This window comes from Cygnus atratus, chromosome 1 (genome assembly GCF_013377495.2).
Source record: "Cygnus atratus isolate AKBS03 ecotype Queensland, Australia chromosome 1, CAtr_DNAZoo_HiC_assembly, whole genome shotgun sequence".
Classification (NCBI taxonomy): domain Eukaryota; kingdom Metazoa; phylum Chordata; class Aves; order Anseriformes; family Anatidae; genus Cygnus; species Cygnus atratus.
The window spans coordinates 165,688,155-165,708,091 of record NC_066362.1 but is presented as its reverse complement, the minus strand read 5'-3'; the positions used below and the strand labels follow the sequence as shown (position 1 = coordinate 165,708,091).

The following is a 19,937-nucleotide window of genomic DNA, read 5'->3' as shown; positions in this document are numbered from 1 at the left end:
GGCAGCAATGCGTATGGTAACAACAAAATTTATTCACGGCAGGTTTCGAGCACGAGTTGCCTCCGGGACAAAAAACAATATCGATAATAGTAATAAATTTGAAGTGACCGGCTTAAAACCCCCCTTTCGAAGACGAGAGATGGGCAAGACGGTTATACCCAGCCGCGGACGGTTGTAAATGACATTAAAACCCGAGAGGGGCCCGGGCTGCAGGGCACTTGTTGAAGCGCCCCGTGCCGTGCCGGGCCGTGCCGTGCCGCGGGGAGGAGCCCGCCGCCATCCCGCGGGCCCTGAGGGCCGGCCCCTTCCCCGCGCCGGGTGGGGTGCGGGGGGCGGAGTGGGGGAGATAGGGGCGGAGAGGGGGGGATAGGGGCGGGCGTGTGCCGCCCGATAGACACCCGCGGCCAGGTACGGGCGGAGGCACTGAGGGCAGCGCTGGGCTGGGGCTCCTGGGTAGCGAGAGCCGAGCAGGAGCCGGAGCCGCCCAGAGCCCAGCACCGCTGGGTCCGTGCCGCCGCCGCCTCGCCTCATGGCCACCCGGGTGCTGAGCATGAGCGCCCGCCTGGGCGCCGTGCAGCAGCCCGAGGAGCCGGTGTTCGCGCAGCTCAAGCCCGTGCTGGGGGCCAGGGAGGCGCCCATCTTCCCCGGGGAGGACATGAAGCAGCAGCAGCAGCCGCCCCCTCAGCAGCAGCACCCGGGGGGCGGCGGGGGCGGCGGCGCGACCCTGCCGGCGGAGGAGATGGTGCAGGTAGGCGAAGGGGGCTGAGGAGGAGGAGGAGGAGGAGGAGGAAGGAGACGAGAGGGTGCCGTCCGGGGGTGCCGTCCGTCGGACGGGTCGGGGGGAGCCGGGAGTGTTGGGAGCCGCCGGTGCTGCCCCGGGTGGGGTCGCGTTGGGGTGTGGGGCACGCACCGGGGGGCTCCGTGCCCGTCCCAGAAACCCGACGGGGAGCGGGTCGGCTGCTGGGGGAGCCGCAGGTTGGGGGCTCGGCTTCAAAGCGAGCTGCCCCCGGCTTGTAAACAGGAGGGGGGGGTGGGAACAACCCCAAAACTAAAAAAATAAAAAAGCTGTCTGGCGTGTTAGGGCAGCCCCGGATCAAAGCGCCGGGCCGGTGTGTTTGTTTTGTTTTCTGGTGGTCTGGCTTTGAAGGAAGGGCTCGAAAGCCGCTCTGGGGCAGGGGTTGCTGCCTGGCAGCTGCTTTCTCTTTTCGGGTGCTAAACGGATCTGGAATGAGCGCCGTCTTCTTGACAGGGCGAGGGGGAATGTAGCATTTGCCCACTGGAGAGTGCACGATAAATGTTTTGCCGATGACTGTACCAGGCATGCATCAGGCGCTCGCCACCCACGGATTCCCTCGCACCACTACACCAAGGGAACGATCCCTAGTAATTAAAGAGCTCTCCCGGCACCGAGGCATGAATAGGGACGTGTTGAGCACGCTGTTAACCAATTACATGCCGTGCAGATTTATTTTTTTAATTTTTAACGTAGTCCCCAGGACGCTTCACACAAGGGGCATGCTAGCGTAGTCAGCCTGCCTTCCTTTTATTCGGTGTTATTTATATCTTTACGCTCCGTGTTTCTCATCAAACGCCCTTCTTCCAAGCACGAGAAATCCTGGAAGCGCAGGAATCAAATGCGTATAAACATCGTTTGAAGCGCTCGGATAGCCAGCCGAGGATGTGGCTTTTTAAAGTTCGCATTTCAAAGCAGCGCGGGCGAAGCAGATCGGCAGCAGCCTTGTTAAACAGTGAATTCCCGAGCACCAGATCTGTAGATTAGACACGGAGCCTGTCATTCCTCTGTGTAGTGCTGTACTGTAGACATAAAAGATGAAAAGTTTGTCGTACGCCCAGGCATCGGATCAGTCTCGGTGCTTGCTCTGCGTGCCGGCACTTTACCTTCCCGTTCTTGATGATGTTGATTAACCTCCCGGTTATAAAAGGCAGCTTTTTATTTAAAACTTCCTCTGTATTTAACTCGGGGTTGGCTAAGGAGCATTGTTTTTTTATTTCTGAAGTCTCACGCGACGTGTGTGCCATCTTGTTTCTCAGTGGGTAACAAGTCATGGGGGTTATCCTACATTTTCTTTTTGCAGACGAGATGTGAAATGGAGAAATACCTGGCGCCTCAGCTTCCGCCCGTCCCGGTCATCCCCGAACATAAAAAGTACAGACGAGACAGTGCCTCAGTTGTAGACCAGTTCTTCACTGACAGTGAAGGGTTGCCTTACAGCATCAACATGAACGTCTTCCTCCCTGACATTAGTCACCTGAGAACTGGCCTGTACAAATCCCAGCGACCCTGCGTAACCCACATCAAGACCGAACCCGTCACCATCTTCAGCCACCAGAGTGAAACTACTGCCCCAGCCCCTGCCCCTACTCAGGCCCTTCCCGAGTTTACCAGCATCTTCAGCTCTCACCAAACTCCTGACGTGAACAACATTTTCATCAAGCAGGAGCTTCCAACTCCAGACGTTCATCTCTCCGTCACGCCCCAGCAAGGCCAGTTGTATCAGCTCTTGAGCTCGCCGGATCTAGATATGCCCACCACGACTCCTCAGGCAGCCGTCATGGACTCCCTTAGCAATGTTTCCATGCCGTCAGCCATGGCAGGCCTTAACACCCTCTCCTCGGCGGTTCCACAGACTGCAATGAAACAGTTCCAGGGTATTCCCCCCTGCACCTACTCCATGCCAAACCAGTTTCTTCAGCAGCAAGCCACTTACTTCCCCCCTTCGCCCCCAAGCTCAGAGCCTGGGAGTCCAGACAGACAAGCAGAGATGCTACAGAATTTAACCCCTCCTCCGTCATATGCCGCAACTATAGCTTCCAAGCTGGCAATTCACAACCCAAATTTGCCAGCAACTCTGCCAATAACTCCCCAGAACATCCAGCCAGTCAGATACAACAGAAGAAGTAACCCAGATTTGGAGAAAAGACGCATTCACTACTGTGACTATCCTGGTAAGCAACGTGTTCCAGAAAATTGAGCTCTTGTGATAAGAAAGTGTGATTAATCACAGTCTTTTCTTTCAGCTATAGTATGCTTAGAGAAACAAATAATTTCTCGTTAAAATATATTTTTTTCTTCAGCATCTTATTTTGCGTGGTGTGTATTTACATTCTTCAAATAATGCACATCATTTTCTTTGTGTCATTTGTTACCCTCTTAAACTCCTGAGCTCACTTTCCTGTGTTATAAAAGTTGTATTCCATTAAAAACAAACAAACAAAACAAAAAAACACTTCTCTAATTAAAGTCAGCGTGGCTGTCCAGCTCATGCTCTTGCCTCTCCAGCTCCTGTGATGGAGCAGAAGCTCAGCTTGAATCTGACGCTGAAAGACTCGCTTCAGTTCCTGGCAGCCAAGGCTATGGCTGTATCTCCCCTGGTACAAATAGGGAATTCAGCTGCCTAGATAAATCCATTAAAGCTACCTTTGAAAATTGTCTACAGATAAATTCTCTTCGAGCCTATCTTTCTATTATATTGCACTGGAAGAGGAACCTGACTCTACAACCCTTTCCTTCAAGTAATACGTGGTGCCAGATGCAGGATGCTGACACTGCTCTGCGCACACCTAGAAATCGCAGCTCTTGGTTCTCTCTCCCTTTACAAATACTACTCACAGTGGTGTATTGCCTGATCGGTGTTCAGCATGATAACTGCATAATGGAAAAGTGATGTAGAGTCCTGGGTAACAACAACACAGACTGGCTTGAGCAAATTCTTTAGGAAATTCAAGAAAAAAAAGTCTGTCTCTGAGTTGTTAATTTATGTAGCGGGTGTTACTATACGTAGATTGTTCTACACTACATTAGAAGGTATTAAGTCTACCAGAAACATATATTTTTTTTTTTCTATGTAAGGCGATGTCTCCTAGGAGCTTTCTATATTAAATTATACTTCTAAATGATTATGGTGCCAGAAGGTAATAAACTTAAATGTTTCCAGATAGTACCTCAGCACTGCATGAGGAAGTTTAAATGTAATGTGGAGCGTTCCTATTCTCCCTACTGAAACATTTCTCTTCCATCTTATTTTATTTTGTTTTAGGCTGCACGAAAGTTTATACAAAGTCTTCTCACTTAAAAGCGCACCTGAGAACTCACACGGGTATGTACTCGCTCTCTCGCTGTGTCTTGCTCGTTAATGGGTTATACATCTTTTGTAAAGGCAGAAGCGTTTGATCTGCCATCTTCTCCCTGTTTTCTGTAAAGTGGTATGAGATCAGGCTGGCAGTTAAGAAAAGTTTCAGGCTTGGTTAGTAAGAATTCTTTTTGTTCTTAATGCAGTTTTGTTGAACCTTTTACAATACGAAACTCAAATCAGTTAAGAATAAAACAGATGGAAATACTGCTTTTCAAAAAATAGGACTTGTTTCCTGTGAATAATGAATTCAGCATAGTAAGTGCTCTAATTTTAAAGATTTATCTAAATAAATAGAATTTTCTATTCTGAGCTTTATCTTTGACCTGTTAGAATTACTTAATTTTTTTCAGAAAGGTCATGAAAATTCCTCAGGTAGCTCCATTTAAATAGTCCTTAGCATTAAGTGTGTTTTTTTTTTTGTTTTGTTTTGTTTTTTAAGACAAATCGTTCTACATTAAAAAGCACAGAGACTTCATTTCAGTTTTTTGTTGGTGAAAGACATTAAAATGGAGGAAATGAAAATGAAAACTGTGTGTAACATTTGTGTTTGTACCTTGATCAAGTTCTGCCTGCAGCTACAGACAGTCCCAGTTCGTGGGCCTGCACCGAGCCAAGCTCAGGACAAAGCTTTGCTTATCCACGCACACACAAGCCGTGCCTTCAAAGGACAGTTATTTGAAGGCAAAACTTCGCAGGGTCTGCTCTCGAGAGTGGACTCCTGTAGACAGAAGGCATGACAAGAAAGGGAGGTAGGGGGAGAAATACCTAGCTTCCCAACAGCACGTTTGAAGCTATTAGGACAGTTCTTTGCTGGGATCTTAATATAAAACTGGTCGTGCTAAATCTTTACAGTAAAAAGACAATTGCTTTTTTTTTGTTTTGTTTTTCTCCGTAGAAATAAAATGAGAGGGCTACTACTCTTGTTTTTAAAATGGAGTGTGAATGCAAACTTTTATGCATAAACATCAATCCAAAGCAAAACAGGAGTCACAGTTCAAGCAATTCGCTTAGTGAAGCAGGCTGTCAACACTGTGGTTGTGCCATTCAAGTAATGGGATTTCACCTAAGTTTAACCCAAAAGTCAACAGAACAGAACACGAGCTATGATCTAACAAAATATTTCAGTATCTCTGGAAACAAGGCTGTGTATTCAGCAGCTGCTCTGAATGTATCTTTAGATTATTGTAGAGAAATTGAGCATCTCCAGGCTAAATGTTACTATGGAAAATTTGTTTTGATAAATGAAAGAGTTATCTGTGGTGCAATCACAGTAAAAAGTTAAAAGCAATTGTACAAGGATTATTGCTGAACTGTAGTAATAGACTAAACAAGAACACACATTTTTGATACATATAAATTCACTCATTACCAACTAGCTTAATAAAGATATTTTGAGAGGCTATAAACCTGAATAATGTCAGAGAGTCCAATACTACTGCTCTTTAATAAATAATCTGTAAGTGTGTGTCTGTGCACTTACGCATTTCAGCCAGCAATTGAATCTCGGTTTTAAATATGTGACTTGCTATATACAATAACTAGGTAGAAGATAAAAACGAAGTTCTACTCTAAAAATGAGCATTACTTAGGCTTCGTTTGAAATGTACACATTCCCTTTTTAAAATAAATCTGTATTTTTTGTACTTTCAGTAATGACTAGGTTTTAAAAGTTAATGCTTGTGTGCATAGAAGTATGTGTACATCATTAATATACATTGCTTAGGGTCACTAATGTTTATTGTTACCTTCACTTTTTTTTTTAACCTGTAGATGTTTGACCTTAGAAATGTGGATTAATGTGCAAAGGTCAGAGAAGCTGATGTATTCATGGAAACAAGAATGTTGTTTTAGATAAAAATCTAGTGAATTTAGGCAAGCCTGGAATACAAAGGGTCTTCTGGGGAGGTGAATGAAGGGATAAACTGTCTAAAGTGTTAACATGCAAGAATGCGAGTCCATATCCTGTTACCTGCATTATTTCAGAGTTTGGATTAGTTTAACTCTCTTGAATATTCATTTAATACTTGAAGATTTCCAGTACAGATTCTAATCTCCCTCATAACATACGTCTGAAATGTGTCGATTAACGAGCAGGACCTCTGATGCTTCCGAAACCACGTAAATCAATTAACTGAATGTTAACTAACAAGAGTGGACGCAATCTCAGGGCAACTGAGTTACGCTGGGGGCCCAGCTCCCTCAGGACTTCAGGGGAATCTCCCTACTGACCTCAGAGGAGAGGGACTTGATACCGAGGACTGAATTTGAGGGTGTGTTTCTGTGTGCATACAGTCCGTTTTCTGTGCACCTCATCCCCCAGAACTATGAGTTCATACGGTGTTTATTGAGCTTTGATTTTAATTTATTATTTTTAAGACTTGTGAAGCTTTTACCTTCAAAGTCTGAAGTAATTGTCACGTAATCCATTTTAATAAAGTTGTGTGTGATATTCTTTCAAATCCCTTCAGGGACAGCAGACCTGTTTATCTGGCTAAACCCGTTCTTTAGTAATCATGGACCACTGAAGTTGTTTTCTCCTTATTCTTAGTTTCTTAACAATACCTTTTAAAATTGGCTGCTCTCTTTCTCATCCCAACCAGTCCCCGCCCTTCTCAGCAATCTGTCATCTTAAAATAAAAGAGCCTGCAGCAAAGTTTGTCTGCCATTAAAAGTCAAGACAGACCTTATGGTTTTCCTTTTGTATTGGAAAATCTCAGCCTTTTCACAGTATTTATTTAGCAGTCTTTCTGTTCTGAATGGCTTTCACTGAGTCTAATAGATGTTCTTTGAGAACAAACTTAAGGAAAATGTTATTTTTGATAGGTGGAATGCAGGCTATAGTCTTTCTCTAGAATTCAAATATGAACACGTCAGACTTCTATGTTTAAATAAAACTGGAGGAAGCGCACAAGAGGAAAATCCTGTACTTTTTTTCTTAGGTGTTTACCTTGCAGTGAGTCAGATAGTATAAACTGGTATAGTTCTTATCTAATTAAATTATGCTGGACTCTGTATTCACGCTTTCGCTGTTGATTTGGAATCCAATATTCACGTAAACAACTAAGCAAGGTTAATGTTCCAGTTGCTGAAGCAGGCATACATTTTTTTTCCTTCCTTTAGATAATGCTTTAGCATTTGTAAATTGCAAAGTAAATTTTGGTTGTTGGTAAACTGGTAACCCAAAACATGGAACATAAGCAAATATTCAGCTGCTGCAAAGATAACGCAACATAGTGCATCCATCTCTGTGCAGTTCTGGAGCAGATGTCCAGTGTGTTTGAATAGCTTAAATACTTCAGCGAGCTATCTTAACTTGGTATTAGTTATTCCTGAAATGGGCAGAGTGATATTCAGCGTGCTGAAGTACCTGTTGGAGCATCTGTCAAAATAGATTGGATTTTTTTTTGACATCTTGAAGCAGGGATTTTCTTCTAAAATGATTTTACCTATTAGTCATGAAACGAGTTTAGTTTCATAACTTGTATTGTGCAACTAGTGTGTATAATGTGGGGGGGGAGTTAGGCATTTATTGCAGGCTGTTCAGCATGAAAACTACCTTAAAGGCACAGGCATAACAGCTCTGTGTCCAACTAGAAAAACGTGCCAAATGTCAGTGCAAAGCAGTTCACTGCCTGTTGCACAGAAACATCATTAGGTATCTTCTGTGGTGTCTGAGTAGACACACATATATATATATCAAACTATCCTTTAGAAACAGCGGTCCTGTAACTTTGCCTGTTGCATTTCTTTATGTGTAAAAATTTGGGACTCTTGAAGTTGAGCCTTTGATATGCAGGCACCTGGAATGCCCTACCTGTACCCTACCTGTGATACTACAGCAGTGCTGCTGGCTCTAGGATGTTTTTTATTATTTCCTTGAACAGCCGCACTCTTGAGAATTGTGTATGTTTTTTAGAGGAAAATCTGTCATTGTTTTGAACACATCAAGGCACACACATCGAGGACATTTTCCAGCTGCATATTGGTTTTCCGTATACAGAGTCTTTGTACAGGCATGTTCTCTGATCACATGGTGGGTTTGCCATTAATAGTTTCTAACATTAACTGCAGAACTATTTCATCTCTATCTATAGATCTAGTTTGTATTTGGTGATGGGAAGTGGAAGCGGAGATAACTCCAGAGAAATAGCATTTCTCTAAATGAGATGCACTCGAAATACTTCCACTGTCCCTAGTTACTTCAAATGTGACATAGGCATGGGACAGCTGTTATCTTGTGCAGTTCCTCAAGGTGTTAAACGTTTCATTTTAATTTAGATCTCTGCCTCAATCGATCCAGAATTAGCCTGTGATGGTACACCAGAATTAGAACCTTTTGTGTGCAGTAGACCTTAGCAGTCCTCAGGACTTTGAGCTCTGAATTTGCCATAGCTGTACATGTATGCGTGTTAATGGTGGCACCGTATGGCATTGCCAGGCATTCAGGATGCCTGTTCTTTGGAAGGAAAGACGAGCAGTATTGGACTCCTACTGGAAATAAAGCACCTCACAAAACCACGTATTGACTCAAATCATCCTGAGAATTAAACGAAGGATTTCGTTTGTGTTGTACGAGTGGAAAACTGAAGCTCTGCAAGGCTCTGCCTCGCTCATGGTAGCAGCTTTCTGTGTCTGTAGCAACACTTTATCTTGGAAAAATCTTTTGGATCATGAAAATAACCATTAAGTAATATTTCCATGCAGATTCTGTTTCTTTAAACCGTTGAATGAGTCAGTTGTACAGATTATGCTTTAAGGAGATGTCAGTAAATGCCGTCATTGGTAGAGAGAATAAGGAAAAATGGAGGAGAGTTAAATAAAATTGTTGACAAAGTGCATTAAAGTGCAGTGTTGCTAGACACTGCTGGAGAATATGTTGGTATCTTTTATTTATGAATTCTGCTAAATCCATTAGTTGCCTGTGTGAGAAATGGAAGTACATTATTTTCCTCTGCAAACCACAGTTTAAGGGAAAATAATGCATTTTTCAAACACTTTGTGGATGATTGCAGACCTTTGGATTAATTGATTCAGTTCTTTATCTGTAGTCATAACCTAAATGATATGTTTGAATGCGTTGCTCTTTTCTGGGTGAAGTCTTAGCAATATAAGGCTAAGTTTTAATTAAAATATTACCGGTCATTCACGTCAGTGTCTGGCACTCAATTTTTAGGATGCAGGGATGAAATTCCAAGGTGTCAGGTGAGTGATACTCCTGCTAGACTTGAGATACTTAAAAGAAAAGCCTAACATTTTCCGTTTGATTAAAAGCCTAGAAAGTCTCTCTGAGCATGAAAGCTTAAAGCAAAAACAACAAAAAAACAGTGTTGTTTCTGTCAATTGCTCCCTGAGAGGATTAAACTTCAGTTCCAGGATATTTGATTCCTGATAAGGAAACTGTTGACCTAAGAGACCGGATTTAAATATAGTTCATTTTGAGACCGCCCTACATACACTAATATAGTCCAAGATTCACAGCAATTGCCAGTGATTAAAACTTTCCATTATTTGATTAGACATTCCTTATTATAATTAATTTCTGAGCTTGACTTGGACAATTGATTCCTGGTTCCACAGAACGTGTTGTGAGTGGTGTTGTTTGTTGTTTGTTAGATGACCTGCACCTCCCATCGGTGAAAGATTAGAAACATGTAAGTAATGTCCTAGTTTAGTCTGAGTATCTTGGTAGCAGCATTCCTGTCCTGTCAGGCTGCATTATTTATATTCGGTGATCTCTAACAACTCTGATTAAGGACATATTAAAACCTTTGATTTTGGCAAGTGTACAGCACTTCGCTTTGAATTAAAATAGCTTTAATGTATTGCTTTCAGTTTTTTTTGTGTGTGCATACAGTAGATGGAAATCTGGAAGTCTACAGTACATGTTTAATGAATTCCATTTTAAGAGCACCTCTTATCTGACTACACAAGAGCCAGTGTTATTGGTATGAGAGCTAAAGAGCTGTTCTTGCACCACAGGCGTGGATGAGGAAATGTGTTCTTCAGCACAGAACTTGTAGACACAGCCATGCACCCCAGATGGCATGGATTTCTTATAAACCTACTTAGAAAAAATTCCTTTCCTCTTTGTTTGCATATCTCCTTGTGGAGAGACCACCTCTGTTAAGACAGAATGTTATGCCAGAAAGAAAATAAACCGTTTCACAGGCCAGTCAAGATTCCCCAGTAATCCTTGAACTGCGTAAGACAACACTTAGCAAAACAAGAGAGCTTCGGGCGTTGGTGGGAACTCTGAGAAAGATACTGCCCTTACATAGCTGTAGTCAGAAATGGAATGATGCATAAGGTTTTTTGACTGTCCTATTTGCTTACCAAACAGTTACCTTTTCTCCTGTTCATGCTTTTGTTGGAAAGATCAAATGCTACTTGATTTATCAGCGATGGGGCTTACCAAAGGGAACTCTGTTACAGGATTCCTTAAAATCCTGTTTTGTTGTGAAATAGTACTTAATGGTCACCCATTAGCCCTTACTGTACTAGGCACCGGCTTTTATCACATTTTTAAATGTGCAGCATGCATTCATATCACTGGGGGACTGGATGTTTCAAGGACTACATTTATTTCATCACTCACAAAATAAGCTGGATTTCCTTCAACCTCTTTGTGTGCCGTCAGCCTTCTAATCCCTCTCCGTCTTGGACAACACAGAGAATTTCGATGCACTAAAGAGCTTTTAAGCAGCTGAGGGATTTTTTTTTTTTTTAATTTCGTCTTTCTGTTCTTTCTCTGGAAAAAAAAGCCTCAAATGAAGGTAAAAATCTGCTTTTAACAAAGACTACAATGCATAGTCAATGACAGAAGGAAGGTCCAACTTTAGGTGAACTTTCAGAGCTAAAAACTTCGAATGAGGGCAGAAGGGCCCAAGCAACTGTTTCTGATTCCAGTCAGCTGTAAGAGACAAGAGTTTAAAACTGGGATGCCGTAACCTGGAGGAGAGCTATTTCAGGCAAGCTAAAACAGAGGGAAAACACTACATTTGTTCCTAGTTCTTCTGAAAATTTGATTGTGATATGTCAGGGAACTATAAGACAACTGATTCTGAGATGTGAAAAAATTTAAAAGCAAATGTGTCAGAAAACTTGGGGGCCAGATAAATCTCTCTCATAGCCTGTTTTAAAACCGGACACAACATAGTACAATCTATGCTACAGGTACAATCACTACGGTGCAGAAACTTCTGCTTTTCCTCCCACCTTCTTATCACACCTGGTCGCACGTGTTTCAAGGCTAGCGCTTGGCACCATGAAAGTAATTTGAGTGGAGCAGAGTGTTTTGTGGTACCGATGGGTTTGAGTCTTGCCCTAAAGCTAGGCCAGCTGCTGTTTGGGCTGGGATTACGTGTTGTCTGGGCTTTCTGGGGCTGGCTTTCTGCTATTGTCAGACACGTCCGTCTTCTCGCTCCTGAGGAGGCAGATGCCAGACAGCGATATGGCACGGAGAGAGCTGAAACGTGTTGTCTTTGTCAGTGACTCATGAAGGTGATGCGTGCCTCCTCACAGAACTTCAAAGGGGTCTCTTCCCCACCCCCTTCTCCACCACCAGGTGAAAACACTTTCCTGCAGAACAAGAACGGGCATTTCATCTTCTAGCCAGCTTACTCACGTCGGCTGTGTCTTCTGTTCTCTGTCATGTCCAGCAGCAGCCTTGAAATGTGGGACCTTGGGTGAAATTGTCCCTTTTTAAGTCGCTGGAGTCATCATGCTTGCTCTGTTAGACGTGTGGAGGCTGCCGGCACTCCCTTGCATTTCCATTTGACAGAGGCCTGTATACTTTGCCCGTAGTTGCAAACACTTTGGTGGGTCTTAAACGCTCTTTAAAGCACGTAGCATTAGGTAGCTTGCACGTGATAAACACAAGTAACATAAAAATGACGGAAAATTGGGAGGAGGGATCATTTTATACTCTTACGAGCCTGTAATCAGATGTTGTGTTTTTGCAGTTTGAAAGCTGTGCTGCTTTTTCTTTCTCAAAGAAGCTCATAGCTCTGACAGAAAATAAGAGACATTGCAGGTTTTGGTGGGTGTAATACCTGTATTTGGGTTTCTGCATACCAGTGCAGTTGACTAACTCTAGGTTTGAAAATCTGGCCCGTAATGTTTGCAGCTTTATATTTAAGGAAAGCAATTCTAGTAGTGAATTACAAAAATAAAGTCACACAAGTCTTTTCTTGGGTGAGGTAAGGAAGCTTACTTTTTTGTTCATGGAGAAATTCATCGCTAGTGGAGGTTTTCAGTGACTCTTTTCCAAACAGCATCTTAAATAGAAGCATTTTCTAGAACAAGGTCAACGTGGTAAAGAGTGTTTTCTGAATGACCATCCTCCACCCCGTGGGTGGCACTGTACCTTACCCGCATGAGTATGGGAATAACCGTCACTGCCAGTAGATAGAATTAATATTAGGAAAGCACTTGGTGTATTTTTAAACTACTGTGTCGCATGAAGATAAATTAAAAGGAGAAGAGCCAGCACTGTGACTCACCGGTCCAGATAATGCTTTTGAGGTATCAGCATGAATCCCAAACCTTGGGATCTACCTTGGGGTTGTTTGTGTGTCGAAGTGGCCAGTATGGTCAGCATGTTTTATGTAGATATCCAGACATCTTTTTGACATCTTGCAATCCTAAAGCATTGTGTGTGTGCGTGTATGTGTACATATATATATATGTATATATATATTTGGCAGACAAACACATTGCAAGAAAAATAGTCTTCTTTCAGGTTAAACTCCCTTATCTCTTGTTAGGTACTTTCTGTAAAAGACCTTCCAAACTAAACATTAGTACTTAAAATTTCTATGCTCGAGTACAAGCCTGGTTCTCATGCTCTACAAATTTATTTTTAAAACTGTAGAATGGATGCCTATTAACAGTTCAAGAACTTAAAATACATTTTGGGATGCATAAGCCTAGCAAAATATTTTAAATCAGTGATACTGGAAGGAGGTTATGCAAAAATCCAATTAAACTTATGAAATCCCTATCCTGTTGAAGTATAATTTAAAGGAAAGCAGTTCTGTTTCCCAGAAGTGCTGTGTATAATATTTCTGGCTTGGGAAGAAAGGGCTGGAGTGTGCTATTTGGCTGGAAATCGGTACCAGCTTCCTCCATGGTGTTTTAGTTGAACAGTGTTGACATTCTAACAAATCCCGTGGAAGCTCCCCTGAAGTGGAGGAGTTAGCTGTTCTCTTGCTTTTACAGTGAAATATCTGTTCGATACAGTGATCATGTTCCAGTAACTGAGCTATACTGCGTTCGTATTTGATGACCAATGGCATTCTTGGTTTAACACCCTATAGAAGTCCTAAATTGCTGGAGGAAAACCAAATATTTCTGAAACTTCGCAGCTACTGTATTTCACACAATCATTAAAGTAAACAAATCTTACACTACTATGTAGCCAATGAAAATACTGGATAAAAGGTTCAGTGTCCCTTGTTGTGTATACCTGTGTTGTTTGTTTGTTGTTGTTTTGTTAAAATAAATCCTCAAGCCTGGATTGCTCAGTGCTTTAAAGTCAGTGTAGCAAAGCAGTAGGATCACTTCAGAAAATGTAACGTGAGGCTTTTTTTTTTTTTTCCCTTGCCACAAGAACTTAAACCAAATTCTTTTTTCTGCTAAACGACAAAAAGCATGTGTATAGACCAGGAGAGAGAAAATGCTACCAGCTAGTTGTCCTTTCGCTTTCTTTAAAGGAGTGAAAATAATCTCCACCTTCTTTTTCTTGCTCCCCTTCCTCCTTGCCCAAAAGGAAAACATTTGAAATTGATTCAGTTCTTAAATAGAACTTTCCAACGGAAACTAGCGTTACAAACATAGATATTCAGTATTTTACCCCTAGGATTTATTCAAAATAATCTGGGCCTCTATATTGGCGCTAAAAATACATTTTCCAGTTCTCACTGGTAGCCAAAGCAGGGGTTAAAAGCAGCATTCTGGCTTTAATTTCCAGTACATAAAAGTAACACTGTTAAAACAATCTGTGCAAGGCACCAGCTTGTTCCCCTCCCTGCATCCCCTGAACACTGTTCAGTTCAGCTCAGGTCTGCAGAAGGCAGCAGGGCTTTTCTGCACGTGCCGCTGCCCCACCACCTGGCTTTTCCCCTGAGCTTCCAAGAGCTCTTCGTGGCCGTGGCAGCGTTACAAGGTGAGGTGACTGCTGTGGTGGGGTAAGCTGAGCAGGTTTCTAGATATATCCCGGGGAACCTGGGTCCCCTGGAGTGTGGTGGGGGTCTTGCCATTGAATTCATCATCGACTGGGAGCCTGTCGTGTCCAGCAAGCCACACCGTTCACCGCAGTCCTGGCTTCTGGTGGTTCGTATGCCAGGAGTCTTCGCACCACTTGTGTTGTCACAAATGAGTCAGAATGGGAGGTCAGAGGTTTTGTTTGGTTTTAGAGTCAGGTACTACCTGTACAGGACAATTCTGAGACTGCTTATTCAATACAACGCAGTGCAGCACTTGGTGAGTTTCTACATGCTTCACACCTCCACAACACTAAGCTTAGAAACCATGGGTTTAGTCTCCTGGTCTCCGTTTCATCCATTTTATTCCAGGCAGTCCTGGTCTCTTACGTGATAAGTGCCATCTTCCTGTCTTCTTGAACCATTTCTCTCATTGCCAATTCTGAAAATTGGTAAACGCTTTGGGAGCATACAGAGACCCATCTGTTGATATGCTCTCTCTGGGCAGTTAGAGTTCGGGGGGGGATCACAAGCCTGGGCAGTTACAACTGACAATTATGGCAGTTTTAAGTGAAAGTTTTTATTAAAGATTATCCAGAAGCTCTTACAGAGTCATCTTAATGAGACTACCCTGGATTTAGGTTAAAAAAGAATAATTCTAAACCAGATAGAAACATTTGATTAGGAGAGCTTGAAGCCAATATGGAGGAAGAGGGGAAAGAAAGGAGAAAAGGAAATACACTGGTTTTGGGTTAAGGTGCTTCAAATGCAAAATTAACACTTTGGTGCAACTCCTGTGTGTTTTAACACGCACACAAAAAAAACATTCACAGAAGATCACTCAAGCATTATTCCTGTGGATCAGCAGTGTAAACTTTTACAGACCTCCATGTGAATTATAGCAAGACCCAATTTAAATAAATGAAGGATGACGTATATACTGCAAAAGATCCTGCACCGAATAGAGACCTTTTCTGTCACTCTGACATGAAGACCAAATGCGTTATCTCAGCTGGCTTCTCTAATGTTAGAAAAGCTTTATGCGCTGTGTTTGAATGAGATGTGTATTTTAACCCGCAGTCTACACTGCATGGAACAAATACAAATATCCTATACTCCAGTCTTTGGTTGGTATCAGGCAGGGTAAATTCAACCATGACAGAAATTTATAAGAAATTGTGGTCTGATTTACCATCCATCAAATAATTTTGAACTCTGGGAGGTGATTTCAGGCCCCAGGTTTGTTGTTTTCTTAAGGTTTGATATTGTTTCTTTGTGATTTCAATAAATCCTGGTTGCCGTTTGTGCAAAGAGGAGGCATTTTGGTTGGTTAGTTTTTCTTTTAGAGGTCTCGTTCTAGTTGTGATCATTCTGCAAGTATGAAGGTACTTCCCCATGGTGAACAAACAGATGACTTTACTGCTATTAGTAGATGGAAGGTTACTACTTAGTTGATCAGAAGAAGCAGTATAAACTCACAGACAAAACCAGTTCCATAATTTCATTTAAATTAAAATTGAGAGACTCTGAAGTGCTGTTCTAAAGTTTCTCAAATGGTGTTTTCTGCAGAACAAACAGTTGAAATGCAGGATAGTGGCTTGTCTTTTTTCCACATGGTAACGTGATGGTAAAACAGGGAACAATATGAGTCACTCCACAGTGCTATAGGATTGCAACTGCGAGGGTAAAGGTCTGAGACCAAATGGAGAGGGAGAAGGTCTGTAAGCCGTATTGGAAAGCATTTTTTTGAAAGCCCAGCCTTGGTCTGATTCTGCTTCAGGTGAAGCTACTGCCAAGTGCTCGCATAAACTCAGTTTTCTTTCTCTCTTTGCCAAATGGATCAAATGAATATAAAGGATATGGATAGCAATTGACTGTGCGAACTGAAAGGTGTTTTTGTCAACCAACGTCGACCAATAGCCTATAAATAGGTAATCTTAGGCTCTTTATTTATACAAAGCTTACTTGTATGGTGACATCATGTCCATACCAGCTCCTGAGCAGGTGTATGTCCACATGTAAAGTTCTCTTTTCACATAGAAGTCATCTTGACTTCGTGGCTTCGTGTTTCTCCCATTTCAACAAGCAAGTCCATAAATTACAGAGGTGCTTCAAGTACCCTGTTTATAGTTTTAAAATGGATGAATGCAAGTGTTTTTGGTGGTTGGACCAGTGTATTTCGGTCTAGCAGGATACTTCAAAGTTGTATTCAGATTTTCTGTAACATAGCAAGATGCCATGCTCCATCTACATCAGCATAGGCTGGCAGAAACAAGCAAGCACTTGCCACCTCTAAAATATGGCTATTTAAGCACCTGCTTGTAGACATTTAATTCTGAAAACGAGGACTTCAGTCTTTTAGATGCTTTCTTCTATATATAGCTAGCCCAAACCAGAATACCACAAGATTTTATTGCCTCAGACATTTTAGAAAATATTGTCCCAGTTGTATTTGTAGCACACTGTGCACCTTTGTTCACACATCGGAAGATCTTAAACAGATCTATACGCTGTAAGGAATCTTTATAGAAGTCTTTCTTCCAGTTTCAGACTGGTTTCAGCTTTTCAAAAACCTCAGTTTAACTTAATTTACAAATTTTTAAAAGGTACGAGTGTTCAATCACAAACTAGGCCTGACTGTTATGAGACTTTCCTCTAAACCCCCTCTCATAATGAGATGGATGTGAGGAACCATATTTTTCATGCAGGGTTTTTTTAAAACCTGTGTTCCTTTCTGTATCGTAGCTGTCTCTGACTTGGATAAATACTGAGCTTATGTTTGAAAGTTTCTGAAGTGGTGCCATTTTAATGAAGCATTAATCAGAGGTTCAAGTGCAAAATTTGCTGAAACAAACAAGGGGTTGTTAATTTGGGGCCTGCTGAACATGCCTGTGAATAATTGGGAAGGATCAGTTCCCCCTTTGTTGTTGTTTTTCGTCTTTAAACTGAGCAGCAGTGTCGGTGAGATCTCACGCCGATTTTCTTTGGGAAACGAAGCGACAGCTGACAGCACTCTGCCTTCTGTCTTTCCAGGTGAAAAACCGTACAAGTGCACGTGGGAAGGCTGCGACTGGAGATTCGCACGCTCAGATGAATTAACGCGCCACTACAGGAAGCACACAGGGGCAAAGCCCTTCCAGTGCGCTGTGTGCAACCGCAGCTTCTCTCGCTCTGATCACCTGGCTCTCCACATGAAGAGGCATCAGAACTGAAAGCTGGACTTGTCGCTGAGGCAGTTCTGTATCTATGCAATTTCCTATTGACTCTTGACGTACAACTAAAATGAGTTTAATTTTTGAGTATGGATTATCCATTTAAAAGAAATCTCAAAGGCAACTGGAAATGTATATTTTGTATATTTATGCAGAAAAAGGGAAGACACTGTATCACAATACCCGAGTGTTCAAGTCATTTGTTTGCTCTCATGATGTATATGGCTTTAGTCAGCAGGTTTCATCTCTTTACAAGTATTATGTCTTGACACATGGCAGCGTTACACTTTTTTTTTCTCTTGTGGTGTTTTGACCAAAGCACTGTCATTGTGACAGTGTTTAGTAAATGAATTAATGAGAGGCTACACATGAATGGACGCAGTGGAAAAGCCATGAATTATAATCTGTCAGGTTTTTACTGGACATATTTAGTACTTGTGTTTGTTTGTTTTTTTTTTAATGTTAAGTCGTTCTGTGGAGATAAAATACATAGAAAAATTCATAAACAGCCATAGAACAAAACATTTTGTTCCTGTATGTTGCATGTTTGCTATGACAAAGATTTTGTAAATATGCAAATCAGCTTTTTAGGTTTAATACAAAATTTTTCTAAGAATTATCTGAAAAAAAGCAGTTGTTTTACATTTGATAACACGGCACATTTACAAAAAAGTTACTTAAATACCTCTCAAAACAATACCAACTTAGCTTCATTTTTCTTAAGAGAAATGAGCAAAATGTTCAGATGTTTTGTACCTGTTAACTCAAATGGTGTGCACTGAATATTCAAAGCAGGATTTCGTTTTCAAATTGCTTAAAAGGGGGGAACATTTAGAATGAACTGTTAAGTAAATGTTGGAAGCTTAAATAGTGGGGATAGTTATGATACATACAGAATGCTAAACCTCTTACTATAAGCTAAACTTAGTATCACTTTAAAAAGAAGGATTTAGGATGCAATTTTCATATACAGACATGTTAAGTGGTTCAGCATGAGTATGATCTAGTTTCATGTGGATATTGCATATAATTTATTAGAAGGTAAAGGATACAGTAATTTTATTTAAAATTACAGTGCAGTTTAGTTAATCCACTGTTGAGATGGACACACGGGAGAATTTACTGCTGACAAAAGTAGCTGAAACTCCACTGAAGTCAGTGAGGTGGTGCCCTTTTATGCTAACAATGACTTTGATCCACAGTGTTCAGCCTTGAAATAGTAAGTGAAGAGCCAAAGATGAGGTTAGACCGTGTAGGATTTGGCCAGGCAACAGGAGAAAATGAAACAAACCTAGTAAAAGTGTCTGGAGCTCACAAGCCGTAATATTAAGCTGTCAACCAAAGGGTAAAATAAACAATCAAAATACCAAAAAAGGGTCTTGCAGGAAAACCTAGCTTTGTTTAAACTGTTGTTTGTCTTTATTTATTTGTGGTATATGATAGACTCTTTTTTTTTTTTAAGACAATTTTACATATACTTGATAAATTATAGTTTTGTTTGTTATAGTTAGAAATGTTGCTCTTAATGTAAATAGTTGACAAATGATGTAAATAATTTTGTAAGGCTTCAAATGTTTATACGTGGAAACACATGCATAAATTGGTTGCTGTTTTGCTTCTTTTGCCTCCCCCTACCTTATTTTTGTATTGTGGTATTTCCTATGCAAATGATGGAGCAAACAGCTGTATAGTTGTAGAATGTTTTGAGAGAGAATGAAATGGTTTATATATAAAAGACTTTTTTTTTTTTTGCAAAATAAAACAAAGTGCCTAATGTGCGTGTGTGTGCCCTGTGTAGCTCTTGACAATGACAGTTCTGTTTTTTCATTACAAACTGGAAATCATAGCAATATTAAGCTAATTAAGAATAAGAATTCATGTTCTTTCATAGCAGGGATTGTCTCTTTGGAAAGTACCTAGCACTTCTGCATCCTGCCATGATTAAAATAATAAATGTGAAGTGGTAAGTATTAACTTCAGGGTGCTTTTCTACCACCAGAACTTTAAAGGACGTGTGCAGTAGGCTGAGAACAGTTGCAGTAGTCCATCCACAGGCATGTGATAGGAAGGGAAAAATACTCATTGGGTGCATACAAGAAGTATGCAAATTCTCTCCCACTTTCAAATCAGGTAAAAGCTGTTCACACCCATCTACAGTGTTGCTCGAAAGCACTTTCTCCCCCCAAAGTTCCTTCCATGTTCTGGAAAAACAGGAGGCTCCCAAAGAAGTGCCCTCCACAGCTGTGTCTCCTTTTCTGTTATTTTTGCTTGGAAGATGTAAGTACAGTTCAATTTAGAAATTCAAGTTGGTGTGGGTTCAGATCTGGGGTTGCAAATGTTACTCAATCCTTTCTGCCAAGCTTAAAGAA

General features: G+C 41.5%; 1 protein-coding gene across 1 annotated transcript; it reads left to right on the top strand.

The window, feature by feature from the left end:
* The first annotated feature begins 310 nt into the window (after window positions 1–310).
* Window positions 311–19,540, top strand: KLF5 (KLF transcription factor 5). Its single transcript, XM_035561294.2, has 4 exons — window positions 311–748; window positions 2,097–2,967; window positions 4,059–4,118; window positions 17,390–19,540. Exons 1-4 carry the CDS (start codon window positions 530–532, stop codon window positions 17,566–17,568), a joined length of 1,329 nt encoding a protein of 442 aa, XP_035417187.1. The 5' UTR covers window positions 311–529; the 3' UTR covers window positions 17,569–19,540.
* The last annotated feature ends 397 nt before the right edge of the window (window positions 19,541–19,937 follow it).